General features: G+C 37.2%; 1 protein-coding gene across 2 annotated transcripts in view; it reads right to left on the bottom strand.

Moving 5' to 3' along the window:
* Positions 1 to 17,934, bottom strand: part of HAPLN1 (hyaluronan and proteoglycan link protein 1) — an 84,624-nt gene that overhangs the window by 18,168 nt on the left and 48,522 nt on the right. For both annotated transcript variants that reach the window (XM_025388983.1, XM_025388982.1), the window contains exon 2: positions 16,836 to 16,961. In XM_025388983.1, coding sequence (XP_025244768.1) covers positions 16,836 to 16,935 — 100 coding nt within the window. In that variant the 5' untranslated portion in view covers positions 16,936 to 16,961. The remainder of the gene's footprint in view (positions 1 to 16,835; positions 16,962 to 17,934) is intronic.

The following is a 17,934-nucleotide window of genomic DNA, read 5'->3' on the forward strand; positions in this document are numbered from 1 at the left end:
AAAAAACAAAAAAAAAAAAAAAAAAAAAAAAAAAAAAAAAAAGAACTGTTTGATTAGCAGGCTGTTGCACAGCAATTGAAATGCAAAAGATAAAAATAAACCTTGATCATTAGAATAAGTATTGCTTGTTTTTTTTTTTTTTTAAATAAAACTATGTAGCATACAACTGTCCATTTCTCCTTTCCCTTTCAGTATGAAAAGGTGCACATAAACATTTGCATAGTGTTGAAGAGCTTAATTTTGTCCATAAATGAGGCTGAATGTTGAAATTGGGGAAACTGCAGATGTCCAGTGGGGGACAGAAATTTTTTAAAGTGCAATTTACAGGTAAATAATTTCCCCATTTCCATTAGTGACAATGACTTGAAAGATCTGATGCCCTTCAAAGCTCAGAGTTGTTTCCAGGGGAAACAACAGGGCCTGGTGAGAACACTAATGGGGACTCACTGAACCGCTGGGGCCTCGTTATTATCTTACAAATTCTGCTGTGAAATCCAGAGGACATCATTTAGTTTCACCAAATAATAAAAGAAATGGCCTGAGCAAACAACTGATCTTTATACTTGCTATGAAATTTAGATGAAGACTTTTAAACAATAGGACAAACACAACTGGAGAAGAAAAACAATTTAAAACTATGACATTGAACCACTGCCTATTTTTCTTAGTCCTAATAAAAGCATAAAAATTTGTTTGGCAGTTCATACCCACAGAAATCTAGGTGATAGGAAAAAGGAAAGGGTGCTTTGGATCAAAGTTTATGTGTGTTTTTGGCTTTTTTTTTTTTTTTTTTTTTTTTTTGAGACAGAGTTTCACTCTTGTCGCCCAAGCTGGAGTGCAATGGTACTATCTTGGATCACTGCAACCTCTGTCTCCCAGATTCAAGCCATTCTCCTGCCTCAGCCTCCCAAGTAGCTGGGATTACAGGTGTGTACCACTATGCCCAGCTAATTTTTTGTATTTTTTAGTAGAGATGGGGTTTCACCATGTTAGCCAAGCTGGTCTAGAACTCCTGACCTCAGGTGATTCACCTGCCTCGGACTCCCAAAGTGTTGGGATTACAGGTGTGAGTCACAAAGTTTATGTTTTTAATCCATACAAAGTCACACTTTAAACTTAGGTCATTTGTAGTTATATACTGTATGAATCATCATGGGAAACGATGACGGTACATGAAATTGGGAGCCATCCTGGAGAAGGACAGGGATGATCAGCTCTCAGGGGCTTCCTCACTCCTCTCCAGAGAGCCTTTCCCACTAGAAAGCCGCCTTTTTCATCCCTCCCTTCTCATGGTCCTTACACCACTCATTTTGAAAGTGAAGCCCTTGGGAACCTCCCTGATACAAATCAAAATTTCACTGTTAAAAAATAAGTTTATCTTTTTAAAATGAATTGAGGATGGTGCAAGATAGCCAGTCTTGATGTTGGTTACTTTCTTCACCGGTGTATGGATGAAGTAGCCTTGAGACTTTTGGATTTCCTAGATCAATAATAATAATAATAATAATAATAATAATAATAAATCCAACTGGGGAATGTGTTTAAGATGGCTAAATAAGAACATTAAAAATAATCTCTCCAGCCGGGCGCGGTGGCTCACGCCTGTAATCTCAGCACTTTGGGAGGCCGAGGAGGGCGGATCACGAGGTTAGTAGATGGAGACCATCCTGGCGAACACGGTGAAACCCCGTTTCTACTAAAAATACAAAAAATTAGCCGGGCATGGTGGCGGGCATCTCTAGTCCCAGCTACTCGAGAGGCTGAGGCAGGAGAATGGTATGAACCCGGGAGGCGGAGGTTGCAGTGAGCCATGATCGCTCCACTGCACTCCAACCTGGGCGGCAGAGTCAGACTTTGTCTCAAAAAGAAAAAGAAAAAAAAAAATCTCTCCAAGAAAAAACTCTACCACCATCATTTAATTTTGTCCACTGTGGTAAAATATATATTTTAAAAATTGCTATTTTAACGATGTTTACATGTGTAATTCAGTACCATTAATTACTTTCACCTTGTTGTGCAGCCATCACCACTATCCCTTTCCAAAACTTTTCATCATCCCAAACAGAAAGTTAATTTCTTTCTGACTTTCCAAACTGATAGACATAGACTCAGTTGTCAGCTCCATAATGAGTTATATGAAAAAAAAAATGCACAAGGGTTTAAAAATACTTTATTTTGTGACATTTGTTAACACTTTGGTGAAATTGGATGTGTAATACTAACACTTTGGAAGCTGTTATTTTCCTTAATGTAGCCAAAGCCTGCAGGAGAATGAGCAGCCAGGATGGATTTGTGTCCGTCACTGTGCTTACCATAGTCTATTGCAAACAATCACTCTACCTTGTTTACGTTCTTTCTCCAGCATCAACATAGTGCCTAATGTAATAAGTGTCTGTGACTGAAATATACTAGTGCTGCATACAGCTGGGACCTAGCTGTGTCAGTAAACATGGATATCTGAGCTTGCTTTACACCATACTACCTCTCTAAAACGAACACACTTTATAAAAATAGTTACACACATTAAAGACACCATATTTAAGTAGAATATGCAATTTAAACATTTGTCTCTCATTGTACTTCACATGTTACATTTTTGTAGGACACATAATTTGGAAAATAAAGAGTGCCTTACTTATTAACCTTTAACTTTATAATTATTTTGTTTCCTTCAGACTGGAAGAAATCTAATTTTTCCTGAAACTGCTCACCTGGAGTCAGAAGAACCTATCTTTTGGTCACGATTCTAATGTGTCTAATCAGATCGCATCAGAAACCTTTCCAGGTGCCCACCCCCATCCATGCTGACCCCCTCCCTTCGCATCCAGCCTTTACTCTTCTTTCAAAGAGTTCATTACTTTTATCAGAGACCAAGTTTTAGCTCGCTTCCTAGCTATTCTTGAATGCAGAGGATCTTGAGCCTCTGGAAGGGAAGACAGTAAGAAGGGTAGTAGAAAAATGATCTCATTCTTGCCTTGTGCCCTCACCTACCTGATTTGAATTTGAAACCTGGAGCTGGGTGCAGTGGCTCACAACTGTAATCCCAGCATTTCGGGAGGCCGAGGCAGGTGGATCACCTGAGGTCAGGTGTTCAAGACTGGCCTGGCCAATATGGTGAAACCCTGTCTCTACGAAAAATACAAAAATTAGCCAGGCGTGATGGTGTGTGCCTGTAATCCCAGATACTTGGGAGGCTGAGGCAGGAGAATCGCTTGAATCTGGGAGGCGGAGTTTGCAGTGAGCCAAGATTGCACCACTGCATTCCAGCCTTGGGTGACAGAGCGAGACTTTGTCTTAAAAAAAAAAAAAAAAAAAATCTGGAATTTTTCTCTGGCACATCTTTGCTTTCACCTGGAAGTTTAAACTTTGACCTGAAGATACAGAGGAATATGCGTGCTTCTTACCATTTGTGAGAATTCAAAAGTTTGTGTAGTTTGGCATAAAGTATATCTGAAAGGATTCACACGAAACTAACAGCCTTGGTAGACTATGAGAAGCTGTGGGGAAAAGTGGGTAGAGGAAGGCTTGGGACATCTTCACATGTACACTTCCATAGTAAAACAATTTTGAACCCTGTGAATGTACCACCCATGCGCAAACGAAATAAAAATCTTATAAAAACAAGTGTAGAAGTTGAGGGAATTTAATTAACAAATAGACAAACAAAAACCGTTTATCTAGAGTCTCTGGAAATACACACAAGAAGCTGGTAGCCATAATTATATTATATTATTATAATTGAAGGATTTTATTTTCTCAGTATACCTATTGCTGTGTTTACTAAAAATGTGATCTTTAAACATGTATTTAAAACATGAAATACATGTTTCATCGCATTTCCCTATTTTTTTAAAGATACTATTGCCAAAGATAGTAATTGTTGTCTAGTTTTGAACCATATAGGGAAAAAACCTAACGCTGAATATAGGATAAGTGGAGATTGCTCTTTGATATAAAGTGATTGGTGCTGTTTTTCATCATCGTGACCCTGCTGTTTGGTCTCACAGGCTACGAGATCGTACTCCTCCCATACAGCCCATTTCCCAACCCTGCCAGGGGCTACCTTCTCTGTACCCACTGTACAGTCTTCATGCTCTGCTCTTTCCTATCAATCTGCAGCTAAATTGTGTTTTTATAATTTCTCAAACAGCATGTTTTGCCTTCCTGTTGAGATATGCATTATCACATGTGACATGCTATGAAGCATTCTTGTAGGTATTGACCAAATCCGTCATTTTCTCTTTCCTCAGAGCTAAATGGATTATGTGATGAGAAACTGCTCAATACCAAAGGATATCTAAGACAAACCTTTTCCATGTAATCTTATAAATGTGAGCCTCTCTGCTTGAGATGGGCATCACGAGGCCCCAAGGAGCTCTAGGAGGTCAACTGAGCACAGTTTAAAAATCACTGTTCTGAGATGTACACCAGAAACTCTGTTAATATCCTGATAAATATTCTGTTTCCTCTTAATTCTCTTTTCTGAATCTAGCAGGAAGAAGTAGAGTGTGAGGAAGAAGTTTAGCTCTGTTCTGTTGATAAAGTTCTTTGTGGCTTCTGCCTTTCCACATTCATTATTTCATTTCTTTTCTCAGCAGTTATAGAGTATTAGTTAAGCATATGGACTATACCTTACATTGTGTCACTTAACTTTTCTGTACCTCAGTTTCCTCATCAGTAAATGGAAGTAAGTCATCTTCATCCCTGGGCTCTTATGAGGGTTAAAGGAAGTAATTCACATTAAGAACTTAACTTGGTGCCTGCTCTACAGTGAGTGCCCAGCTCAGGTTGACTCTTACTAGCAAACATTTACATGTCCAAAGTGTGCCAGGTGTACAGAACAGCTTCTATCTTCTACACTGTCTTCTTTACTGTGCTCTTCCAGAAGGCAATTCCTAGAAAGTACTGGTACCTGAGAAGTTCACATCTCATCAACTCTTGAGGATTGCCTAATCTAATGGTTCTTAGCAAGGCAGGAGTGCATTTCAGGACTACTATTTTAGAAGCCTTTTTAAACAAACTTATCACTATCTTTCCACCTATGTCCATGTCTTTGTTATCTATATCTATGTCATTTATATCTATACCTGTGCCTGTATCTATCCATCTATATCTACATTTATATCTACCTATATCAATAGCATTCAAATCCTATCTGCCCCTTCCTCTATTTCCTTGGGAGTTTCAGAGAGTTTGTCTTTGGGGTGGGTGTGGAATGTATGTATTTGCAGCTGCCATCCATTCCTTGCTCCTCTTACCCCTGTTAAGAATTACAATGGTGGCCTGTCAGAAAAGTTTCTCTAAAGCCCAAGACCAAACTTTCTTTTTCTTAGTGATTTCTTCTGAAAAATAGTTATATAAATTGAATGGAATAAAATGGGGACCATTTTAACCTATTGTGTCATGCAAAAGATGCCATGAAAAGGCTTTGATATTGCTGTATGTTCATGTATGGGTTTGGAGCACTGCCTGCATTTAATCTCATCCTCACCACCTAACAATCACGTGACCTGGGACAAGCTATATAACCTCTCTCAATTTCGGAGTTTAACCATCTTTTTTTTTTTTGATACAGAGTTTCGTTGTTGTTGTCTAGGCTGGAGTGCAATGGCATGGTCTCAGCTCACTGCAACTTCTATCTCGGCTCACTGCAACCTCTGCCTCCCAGGTTCAAGCAATTCTCCTGCCTCAGCCTCCCAAGTAGCTGGGATTATAGGCACCTGCCACCATGTCTGGCTAATTTTTGTATTTTTAGTAAAGATGGGGTTTCGCCATGTTGGCCAGGCTGGTCTTGAACTCCTGACTTCAGGTGATCTGCCTGCCTTGGCCTCCCAAAGTGCTGGGATTACAGGTATGAACCACCATGGCCGGCTGGTTAACCATCTTTATACCATCTTGTGATGAGTACTTAATGAGATGACCCAGGTAATGAACTTTTTATGAGAAATACACATGGTAAGTGATTTTAAATGTTAATATTAATTTATTACTATTGTTATCATTGTTAATTCTGATGGAACTTGTTATAGAAGTAAAAATAATCTTAGTATCTTTGTCAACTTAGAGTTGCCTGCTCTGGTTAATAATTTTCAGAATTTAAATTTATCTGTATTATCAAAGATTTATGGATAAATAACTAGCATTTAATTTTTATGTTTTAGACCTAGAAAACACAAACCAGGTTATCATAATTATAGAACGATTAAAGAACACAAGAAAACGAAATAAAATTAGAATATTTCACTAATGTGTTGAGTGACATTCTTAATATAAACATACTCTTCAGGATTTTAACTATATTAGAGGTTTGTTTCAAAGGATATGGAGAAACCAAAACATTAGCATGAGTCATTCTTCTTCATTAGGCTGTAATTATCTACCACTCCTTAATTACTGGAAATGTGCCTTTATGTGGTAAAGGCGTAGTGCTCAACTCTGCTTGTCTCCGCTCAGACCACTTCCACTTTGTGGTGAAGTGTAAGGTTAAGTAATTTGTAATTTGTAGAATGACACTGTTGGTTGTATACACTGATAAGGCTAATATCTTCACTTAGTAAAGAAGACGTCAAGATAATACCATTACAGGAGTCAATCCTAGAGGCAATAGAGGATAAAAAAGGAACTGTGATTTTTTTTTACCTAACAAACATGAGTCAGTAGCCTATAGTGGGTCAGGTAATAAGTTCAGTGGGTCAGGTAATAAGTTTAGTGCTGAAACAAAACAAAAGGTAAGTCAAACACAAATGCCCAGGTGGGCAAGGCTGAGGGGAGTGAAGTGAGCACCTGGGCATGGTGAGGATGATAAAGAGTGGAAAAGGTTGTACCTATTGTGGGGAGCGCAGGCCCTGTTCTAAACAGGCAGCAGATACAGGTTCCCAGTGATGCTGTCCTATGAGGACGAAAGCTGAAAAATAGCAGGCCTTAGGATTTTTCAACAGAGGCTAGAAATGCATCTTTAATGCAAAAATCTCCTATATCCAAGTGCTTGCAACTAATTTAAATTTTTAAAACATCGTATGAGAAAGGTAATTCCACACATCAGTGATCAAGGATCAGACTCTGGGAAGTGAATATGTGACCTCTGCATTTTCCTTTATCCTAGCTGTTGGTATTGAGGGTCTTCAAAACTCATACCAGGTCTGTCTTCTTCCCTTTGTCTGCATATCCCCCCTCCCCGGGTGATCTCATCTGGTCCCATAGTGATAAATATCACTTATGTGCTGATGATTCCAAAACATTCTGCATTATACTTCTTCCTGAGCACGAAACTAGTAAACTCATCTTCCTGTTGGTCCTATATTGAATGACAAATAACTAACTTGAGTCCCCTGTCCCTTGCCCAAATCTGTTCTCCCAGTCTTTCTCAATTTAGTTTATGCCTCCATCATCCATTCTTTAGTTCATGCCAAACTCTAGCAGCTGAGCTTGATGTGTCTGTTTCCCTTAATTCCTACATCCAATCTATCAGTAATTGCTGCCATTTCTTCCTTCACTTTTTTTTTTTCTTTTCAAATTGGTTCATCTCCATCCTTTTCCACTGCTACCATCCTGGTCCCTGCCACCATGATTTCTCACCTGAACTCTCAAGATCCTCCTAAAAGGTAGCCTCGCCTTTACTCTTGGCGCCCCGTAATCCGTTATTCACATGGACTTTTATAAATGTAAATCATATTGTGTCACCCTTGCTCAAACCCTTTAAACATTTTCAAATGATTTTGGAATAAAGTATGAACTCTGTACTCCAGACCACTTATAAAGTACTGTGGTCTGCCTCCTGCCTACTCTCTGAAAGCACAACCTCCACTCTGACGGGCTGCAGTCTCTTGGGCTTCTTTTGGTTTGAAAGCCCAAGGCCTGATAGCCTATTCCAATCTCAGAGAATTTGCATTTTCTACTTTTTCTACCTGGAATGCTCTGCCTCTGGTTTTTGATATGACTTTCTCCCACTCATTATTCAGATCTCAAGCTGATGTCCTTGCTTAGGGAGCACCTCCCACACTAGTCCTCAATGGCGAATGAACGCCACTGAGCTCACTGCCCCCTCAGTGCTCTTTCACAGTCTTTTTTCCCTTAAAAACACTTTTTTTTTTTTTGAGCCCGAGTCTCACTCTATCACCCAGGCTGGAGTGCAGTGGTGCAATATTGGCTCTCTGCAATCTCTGTCTCCTGGGTTCAAGTGATTATCCTGCCTCAGCCTCCCAAGCAGCTGGGGCTACAGGCATGAGACACCAGGTCTGGCTAATTTTCGAATTTTTAGTAGAGACGGGGTTTCACCATGTTGGCCAGGCTGGTCTTGAACTCCTGACTTAAGTGATCTGCTACCGTTGGCCTCCCAAAGTGCTGAGATTATAGATGTGAGCCACTGTGCCTTGCCAAAAAGAACTTTTATATTTATTATTTATATGTACATTTGTTTTCATTTATTTATTCAATTATGTACGTAAGCCAAATAATGAGTTATAAGAAAAAAGGCCGAAGTTCAAGAAGCTTTATTTTGGAACACACTTTGATTTTAATATATTCTGGGAAGTCTATAAGATGCTGTTACTATATGCATCTTTTAGAATAAGGTATTCTGTTTATACAGAAACATTTAAATGAAACATTAACTATCTAATCAGCTTTTCAGTGCTTCAATACTTTAAGCTATTAGGACCCTTTGTTAATGACTGTGATAAAAGTCAAAGCAAAATGAGGATATAAAGATAATCATATGCAGATTTTTGCAGATTTAAAGTCTGACAGCATAATTGACAACATTTTTCAAGATAAAGTAAGAAGCAATTGTTCATAACCCATGTAATACTGGAGAAGAAAATTTGAAAATTTAAAACTTTATAATTTACCTCTCTGTGCTGAAGAAACCAAAAAGAAAAAAAAAAGAGAACAAAAAGCCTTGTATAAAAGTGTTCATTATTTTTTGCTAGCAATATTATTAGTCATAGATAATCATGAAATCATTCTGAACAAATATAGTCATCTACAAAGAAAATATATTTGTGTCATATATCTTGTAATGTATAAAGGCTACATTACACATATCTTTGACTTACATGTCTTTCCTTTCACCTGCTCTTTCTCTACCCTTCAGTAACTCTGAGCCAAAAAGACAAACATAATTTCCAATGCTTTCCAGGAACAAGCTAAAGCAGGGAGGGAAGCAACATTTCAAATAGACTCAGCTAGAAGTGGAAATCTCCTCTCTTCCAGGGTATATTTTCAAAGCGTTTTTAATTTGAACTGTCAATCCCTCTTTAGAAATAAGATAGGACTCTTTGCTCCTACTTTTTTACTGAGTCTCCGTTCTTGACTGTAGTAAAATGCTTCTTGTTCTAACATACTTCATTAGTTTTATACTTGATGGATTACGGCCTTTCTGGGTTTTCCAAATCCAAAATGTCTGTTTTTCTTTTGAGTCGACAGTGTTTGGAAAAGGTAGGCAGAATTCTTATTTAATTTATTTGTTCAATACACTCCACAGCACAATCCGCAAGCATGTGAAAAATTACTCCACCCACCTTAGATGTGGTGATTAGTCACTGACTAACAGTGAAGTCAAGTAACCAACATGTTGAATTAAGCCAAGATTAAAATGGTACCATTTGTACTGACTACTTGATAATCATTCTTGAAGGCAGACAAGTCTAGGGCTAGTGTACTGTGACAACACAAAATACACAAAATATTTTTGAAGTAATTTTATTTTGAATGATTTCCTATGTTTTTAATGTTTTCATTGGAAATAAGAATATTTCTTTTAAAAAGATTTCATTTCTCCCCTTGATACTATTAGTGTGATAACCTCTTGATTGAATATTTTAATTTGTTAGCATTTTGGTGTTTGTATTCCAAAAGACTCTTCTAAAATGGTAATTTTCCACTTTCCACTTAAAATAAAGAACATAATCAATAAAGAATCTAAAACTATTATTTATTGATATTTGGTAAAATCAGAGCATCATCGTGTTGAAATCACTGTAACACTAAGCCATTAAGCTATAGTTAGTTCTTTAGCTGAGTCAAGGTTCTTGCAGAGCTGCAACCAAAGAGAAAGCCTTTACTATTTAATAGGGTTTTCTTGGTATTTGGGAGAGTTTCCAAATAATCATTGGCTTCACACATACTATGCTGATTACAGCACAAAGGATGACACAGGGAAAGCAATGTCTGTTTAGTATGAATTTGTTGCTACCTGCAAAGATTATTCAATACAAGCTTTTATACCTGGAAATATTATAGAACAATACTGCTTTAATAGTTCACAGAATAACATAGAATTCAGCATTCTAGATTTTTCAATACAAGTTTAGAAATATTCTTAAGATGTATTTTATGAGTTCAGCCCTATTAAGTGATTAAACATTTAATGGATATGGTTCAAAGTTCTAAATAGTAAGCTCTTTTAGTTTGGTAACTAATTACTCTTTTCTCTACATTTGCACCTTCATTTAACACTTATTTTATTTTTTCTTGCTTGCTTGTTGCCTTGATAATATTGTCAGTAAGCACACTGAAGAGATGGTTTATATTTCCACGGAGAATAACCCAGTGTTTTGCATGGAGATGGCCAATGTTCAGCAAACGGCTGAATTCTGTTTTCTCAAAAGGACACACAAATGCAAAGAAGACTAGGACATGGGCTAGCAATTATGCATACTGACAGAAGCAAAGTTGGTAAGAAAATACATATTTCTGTTACCATGATTAATAACTCTTTATTCTTAGTAATGACTGTCTCTCTCACTAGACTATAAGCTGTTGAAGGCAGACACTGTATGTTTTGTCATCATATTCCTAATGCCTCCACATAAGTGCCTAACACATTTGTTGAATAAATAAGTTGTCTATGGGTGTATATGCATGGGTGCAATATATGAGTATTTTTACATATGTATGTATATTCCTACATATATACTTTTGTTCTTTACTTTTAAGCTCATTTATTGTATTAATATGGTGATATTCTAAGTTTGATCAAATGGCAAGTCTATGTTTAATGCAGTAGGTTCTTATTATCATTTTTGGTTTCATGCCCTCTGGTAAATTGATAAGAAATTTTAGATTTAGTTATCTAATATGGATGGTGTGCTAATTTTTATAATTCCATGATGGAATTCTCTGATGTTTTATAGCTATTAGTTTTTAGACAGAATTATTAACTCTCTCTCTCTCTTTCTCTCTCTCTCTCTCTCTCTACACACACACACACACACACACACACAAATATTTCCCCCTATGATTTATGAAATATTTGCAGAATTTTTCCTGGTATTTGTAGATTTTGCATTGGTGACTGCAAATAAGATATTCTGCCTCAAAAAGACAAAAATAAATTGATTTAACTTTTCCAAACAGACTCAGAGAGTTCAAATAAGTTTTAGGTGGGAGACAGAAAATTAAGACTGAGTAACACATATCCAGTTCTTCCATAAAACTTTGGCTGTGCAGATGGTTTGTGATCATACATTATTAAATTCACCTCCTCCTTGTGATACATTTTATACCACCAAATCCCAACTCTGCAATTATTACATAAGGAACAGTATAGCATTGCAGTGACCAAATGTAAATCCAATACTCTTCAAAGCTGCCTACATGTATGAGGAAGATTGCTGCAACCTGTCTTTGGTGGACTCTCATGGAGTATCAGATGCTGCATGTTATGTGGGAGCCATTCACAAGACCAAACAAAATTTGCTACCCAAATTCATAATTCTCTTGTTCATCTGCTGCTTCTCATTCCATGAATTGAAAATATTTTCCTGGGATTTGGAAAGGCTGAACCAAAACTTGATTAGAAAAAATAACTGGATTTTGGTCCTGGATTTATTTAGCAAACATGTATTGATCACCTACTATGTGCCAGTTATTGGGTTTATGTGACTGGGATACATCAGACAAAGATTCCTGCCTTTGCAAAGCTGTTCTATATTCTTGTGGTAGAGACAGATGACAAACAATTACATAAAAATAAGTAGAGTATACAGCCATTGCTACAGAGAGGAAGAAAAGAAGGGTGAGAGAGATTAGGATACCAGCGGGTGACAGATTGCAGTAGTCAGGATGACTTCATTAAAAAGGTGAGAAATGAGCCCAGATTTGACAAAAAGGATGGGGTTAGCCAGATAAATAGACTTTTATCAGCCAGGTAGCCTGGGACAAGCAATGCAAAGCTCTGAATCTTGATTTCTTCATTCGTGAATTGGAGGATTGGTCTAGACCATCTCCACCAAAGTCCTTTTAAGTTCTTAAATTGTGTGAACTATGATATAGCTGATGCCAACATTACGGAGTGAAAGCAGTCATCTAGCTAACGTTCATTAAGTGCACACAATGTGTCATGTGCTGCTAAATGCCAGCGATGTCACAGCATTCAACAAATGCTCATTATGGTAGTGACAATTTAGAAGTATCTCATTACATTCTTCATTCATTTGCTCACTCACTTAATCAACAAATATATATTAAGCACCCACTATGTGCCTGGCACTGCTGTATAGTTGGAGTTAGTTATAAAGCTGAGAGACAATCTGATGAGGGAGGGAGGCATGTTAGCAGGAAGTCCATGTGAGGACTGAGCCAGATCTGAAGAAGGGGAGGCAGGTTCAGGACACACAGCAGGAGGAGGAACAGTGAACAGGAGTGTGCACTTCTGCCAGTGGTTCTGGATAGACATTATTTTTTTCTACTTACAGACACAAGCTTCTGGCAATTTCTTCTTTAAGCAAACCTACTTGTTTTATTTGTTGACAAAAGTGACCATTACTTTTACTTATTAAATAGAAGGACACAGTTTTCATTTCTGGGATTTCCTCTTGTTCTTCCTTACAAAAATTTAAAGTAGTGGATCTGTGCTCACATAGTAAGTACATTAAGGGAAAATATTATTTATGTTTGGAAAGCTTTAGTTTCTACCAGGAAAGTAAAAATGGTCAGATAATGTTTAATGTGACTGGGGAGCCTAGGTACGGTGGCTCACGCCTGTAATTCTAACACTTTGAGAGGCTGAAGTGGGCTGATCACCTGAGGTCAGGAGTTACCAGCTTGGTCAACATTGCAAAACCCCATCACTACTGAAAATACAAAACTTAGCAGGGCTTGGTGGCAGGCACCTGTAATCCCAGCTACTTAGGAGGCTGAAGTATCAGAGCTGCTTGAACCTGGGAGGCGGAGATTGCAGTGAGCCAAGATTGAGCCATTGTACTCCAGCCTGGGTGAGAGAGCAAGACTCCATCTCAAAAAATAAAAATAAAAATAAAAATAATACAAATGGGGAAATTTTAAATTGTGAAATTAAAGAAGGCAAAGAAAAGAACTTATAAAATGTTTACGTTATTAGAACTAAGGTGATGATATGGTTCTGTTAACAAATGTACTTCGAAAAGTATGACTTTTTTTGACCAGTATTTGTAGTCTGTTTTCTATTTAAAAATCAATTTTCCATAACAGGGAGGAAGCAATAAACATAATGATAACAACCACCTGGATAAGTATCAGCTCTTGGGAACCAGGCACTGTACTAAACACTTGCCACATATTTTCTCATTTAATTCTCACAAAGCTCTGTGGAATAAGCAGGCATTAGGCCCAGTTTTACAGATGAGGTAACTGGGATTTGGAGAGATTAAGTAAATTTTCCAAGGTCTAAGCTAGCTAGTGGCATTACAGGAAAGACTCAAACTTGTCATCAGAAGACATCTGCTTGAACACCAGATGCGGGAAGCACTGACTCTGACCTTGATGAAGTCAAGCAGTTACATGTTCATCTATTTTGCTTTGTATATTGGTTAATGGGCAAATGGTCATAACATTTCTCTCTTATCTATAAATGTCTTCTAAAAAGTTGTGTTTTAAAGAGTGTATTCTTCATCTCTGAAATTCTACTGGTAGTTGAAAGGCTACACAAAGTTTTTGGACCTGATACAAATATTGTAAATATTATTCTTTCTGTGTGATTTGATACTCCATATAAAACTCTTCCTAATGGTCTCAAGTTTCAAAGGATTTAAAAGTCAAGTAGCCACATTGTGACATGAGGAACAAAATCCATTAGTTTAGAGTATAGAGAGGGTATTAACAGTGGCCCCTCTTCCTGTAGAAGTATTTGAGAAGATAACTATTGCCTACATTGAGGACAGTATGTTATATACAAGCTAATATCTCGATTGCATATTTTTAGTAGACTTTGTGGACAAATGAAGTTTGCTTTCCTGTATGACCAAATTATTTCAATGAAAAATGAAAGGAAATGGATTAGTGCATGTGAACTTTTTATCTAAAGCTAAGTCTTTTTCCATGGGAAGCTGGGAGAGATTTTTTTCATTACCAGAGAAATGTTTTTCACTAGAAACACTTTGCATAGGGGTCTACACTTGCTATTTTCTTTACTGGTCATCTGCTTTTTTTCCCTTCTCTCTGTTTCTCTCTCTCTCTCTTTGTAATATCCAGATTAAACTTTTTTTGTGTGTCTATATATCTATAAAACCTCTCCCAACAACATTATGAGGAGGCCTTCAGAAAAATAATTAACTAACTCATACACATGGAACTCAAAAATGTATCATTAAAATGTTGAGCATCTGTATCAAGGCAGCCAAGAAGAATTTGAGGATGATTTGCACTATTTTCCCAATATTGTTCAGACCTTGGGAAATTGGTATCTATAAAATAGAAATTTAATCAAAAACAGGAGAGAGTAAAGATGTTTTTATAGTAACGTGAATTTTCAACTATTTTCTGTCACTAACAGAAGCTCATACTGCTTATCAGCACCATTCAAGAATCTGAGATTGAGATAGCTAATTTAATCATCTGACTAAATTCTTCAAAAAATTCGTGAGGATTTCAGCTCCCTAAAATTCCTTCTGGGCTATGTTTGATAAATAAAAGTTTTAAATACAAGAAAATATGCAGTATTTCAAGTAAGCAACAAAGCAAGTAAGTAATCTACTTTGTTGATTCTTGTGCCATCTGATTTATTTTTGCATTGTAAAAGACAACTGGAATTACGGAAGGTCACTTGGAAGCAGTTTCTCTGAAGAACTATGGGATTTGAAAATTCAATCTGAATGCTATCATAAAAAACTGTTGGGAAAAAAGTAATGAGAACAGGTATTTGGTTTATGGGCATAATATCATAATCCTATGACTCAAATCACATTTCAGCATTAAATTTCCACAAGCCAAATACAGTTCTATTACTTGAAAGCTCTTTAGCAACTCTTCGAGGCAAGCCTGCACTTTCTAAGAATATGAATTTACAATTAAAATGAAGTGGACTATCAAGCCTTTTTAAAAATGTGGACAGTGTATGCAAATAATCTGGATGATCCTGATATTCTGGGTCAGAAATCCCTTTGCACTAAATTTCAACAGAGGAGATGGGAATGGAAAGGCTGGAGTAACGGAAGTTTTCCTGCCTGAGATAACTTGAGTATGACTTATAGGAGTAATTTTTCAAATGTTAGTACATTTTAAAAATACTGGTCTCATACTCTGAGTGCAATTTTGATTAAATGGTTTGTACACAGTTTATAATACACCCTTGGTATCTGTCATCTAATAACTTGAAACCACGGCTTAAGTTTCTATTGCATTGGATATAAAACTGGCATTATTAATAATGACTAGGTATTACTATTTTGGCTGAATTGAATTCTGTCACTAGAAGGTAAAAGGGTATTATTCCTTATTAGAAATTTCTACGTGTAAATATCATATGGTCTTTGGGAAACAGCTCTGATTCTACTATATATCACAGAAACAGCTGAGTCAGCAGCTTGCAGAGTAAAATTTATGATTACAATTTCTTTTCTCAGTTCAACAGAGAAAAAAATAAATCTGTTGGAAGCAAACACAACTAAAAGAGATGTGTCTAAAATAGCTGGACATAGACAAATTCAGAATTCTATTTTGGTAGTCATAATACGTACAGGAAAATACTTCTAGACAGATTTACACTATCATTTGACCTTCACAAGTCATACTTTTCACAGTGAATGCAGTTTACTGAGGCTACGCTTTTGACCTTGAAGATATAACTTAGAGTTTTATGTCTTTTGGCAAACTTATCATGCCTCTGGTACCCTGATTGAGTTTATCTAAAATTATCATCATCTGCTTAAACTGTTAAGTTCTATAATTCCTTTTTTAATTATTCAGTATCCAAGGGCAAGGAGAGAACTGTTCCTCTTATTGCATAAGTCTCAGCTTTCTTAATGCAGGATGTCCCTCATCTGAAGCTGGGACTGAGGAAATAGCTGCATTGTACTGCAGCCTCAAATCTTGCTACAGCTCTCAGGCTTAGGATTCAGCTGCGCTGAACAGAAATGTGGAAGGGCAATGTATTGGTCTATAGGAGCTAAAGCTTTACTGAAGCAGATTATAAGAGGGTAAAGTACTTTTTTCCTGGACAATAGCTTGTCTAATTTTCATTTTATCTATACTGTTTCTCTTAATGATTAAACAGTTACTGTAACAGAATGACCTTATATCCTAAGTTTTACTTCCTATTTTCTCTCTCTGACTTGCATTTAAATGAACTTTATGCCCTCCATTTTACTTGAAGATAGCAACTGCACTTGACAGCCTTGAACGATTACAACAACTCACTGCAGCTGGACATTCTTAAGCTACTCAACTTTAATTGTCCCCATTCTTAACTCTACTGTAATGCAATAGTGCTCAAAAGGCAGGGAACACGTTTGCCAATTAGCAGAAAGGGAAAGAAAAAGCCAATGCAGCAGAACTAAAATTAAGAAACACTAGCCCAGCATCTCAACTCTAAGTCACTTGAAATTAATTAGGCTTTGGTAAGAGAAGCTGTGTTTCCTTACCTTGGAGGTGGATAACTCTGTCATGATCCAGAGTGTAGTTGTCTGAAAGATGATCAGCCCAGCAGATTGAAATCAGCACCAGAAGAAGTAGACTCTTCATCTTTATAGCCCAAAGAATCTTCTTCACTGCGAGAGCATCACATACAAAGAGGCTTGTGAGATTTGGAGCCCTTTGGAGTGTTGCACTGCACAACTTATTACCGCCTTATCATCATAGAATGGGTCTGTAAAAATATTTAACCCAATCTTTTCAGAAAGTTACTGTAGCTGCCTTTGAGAGCTGAAGACGGCAGCTTTGAACAGTTCCAGCTACCATCATGCAGCCAGAGTCCAAATAGTGTTTAACTCTATCTTTGCAGAACTGTAAATCTAGAAATTTAAAACACTGTAGTTTTGATACAGAGAATTACAGCAAGTAACAAAGAGATGTGGCAAAAACATAAACAGACCCTTAAAAACATTTAAGCCTCTGAATTTGCAACACAAGTTAATAAAACAGCAATGTGTTATGTCTCTATATGAGTATTTATCACTTGGTCTAATTAGAAATTGAATCTGAAGCCAGAGCAGATAATATTTGCATGAAACTTGACATCATCATTCATTTTACATGTGGCTTCCTAAGCAGGTTAGACTTGCTCGTTCCAAATAGAAAAGAGGACAAAAAAAAGTGCCCGATTAAGCAGAAGCAGCACATTTGTTAGAGATTCACTTACCATCTTAAATACTGCTTGGGTCTATGGTGAATAGTTGACAATTATGAACAAACTAGGTTAGAGCTGTGCACGCTACCACTGCAGTCATCCTGATTGATTTTTCATTCATTTCAACCTAAAATGCTGACGCACCAACTTCGAGTGCCAGGTAGGGTCTCTGCAGTCAGCAGAGCCACGGTTGCAGGGAACGTCCCTGCCAGCCTCCCAGGGCAATTAGGCAAATGAAAAGCTGAAACAGACAGGGAGGCACAGCTCTGGTCCTAAGTGAAAGAGGCAGAGCCATCACTCGCCTGTCCTTTATCGAAAGACTGATGTCTTAAAAGGGGACATAACCTCTTCCCTCCCAAAAGTTTGTCATTGGAAGGACCAAAAGTGATTCTAAT

The sequence above is a fragment of the Theropithecus gelada genome, chromosome 6, assembly GCF_003255815.1.
Source record: "Theropithecus gelada isolate Dixy chromosome 6, Tgel_1.0, whole genome shotgun sequence".
NCBI lineage: Eukaryota > Metazoa > Chordata > Mammalia > Primates > Cercopithecidae > Theropithecus > Theropithecus gelada.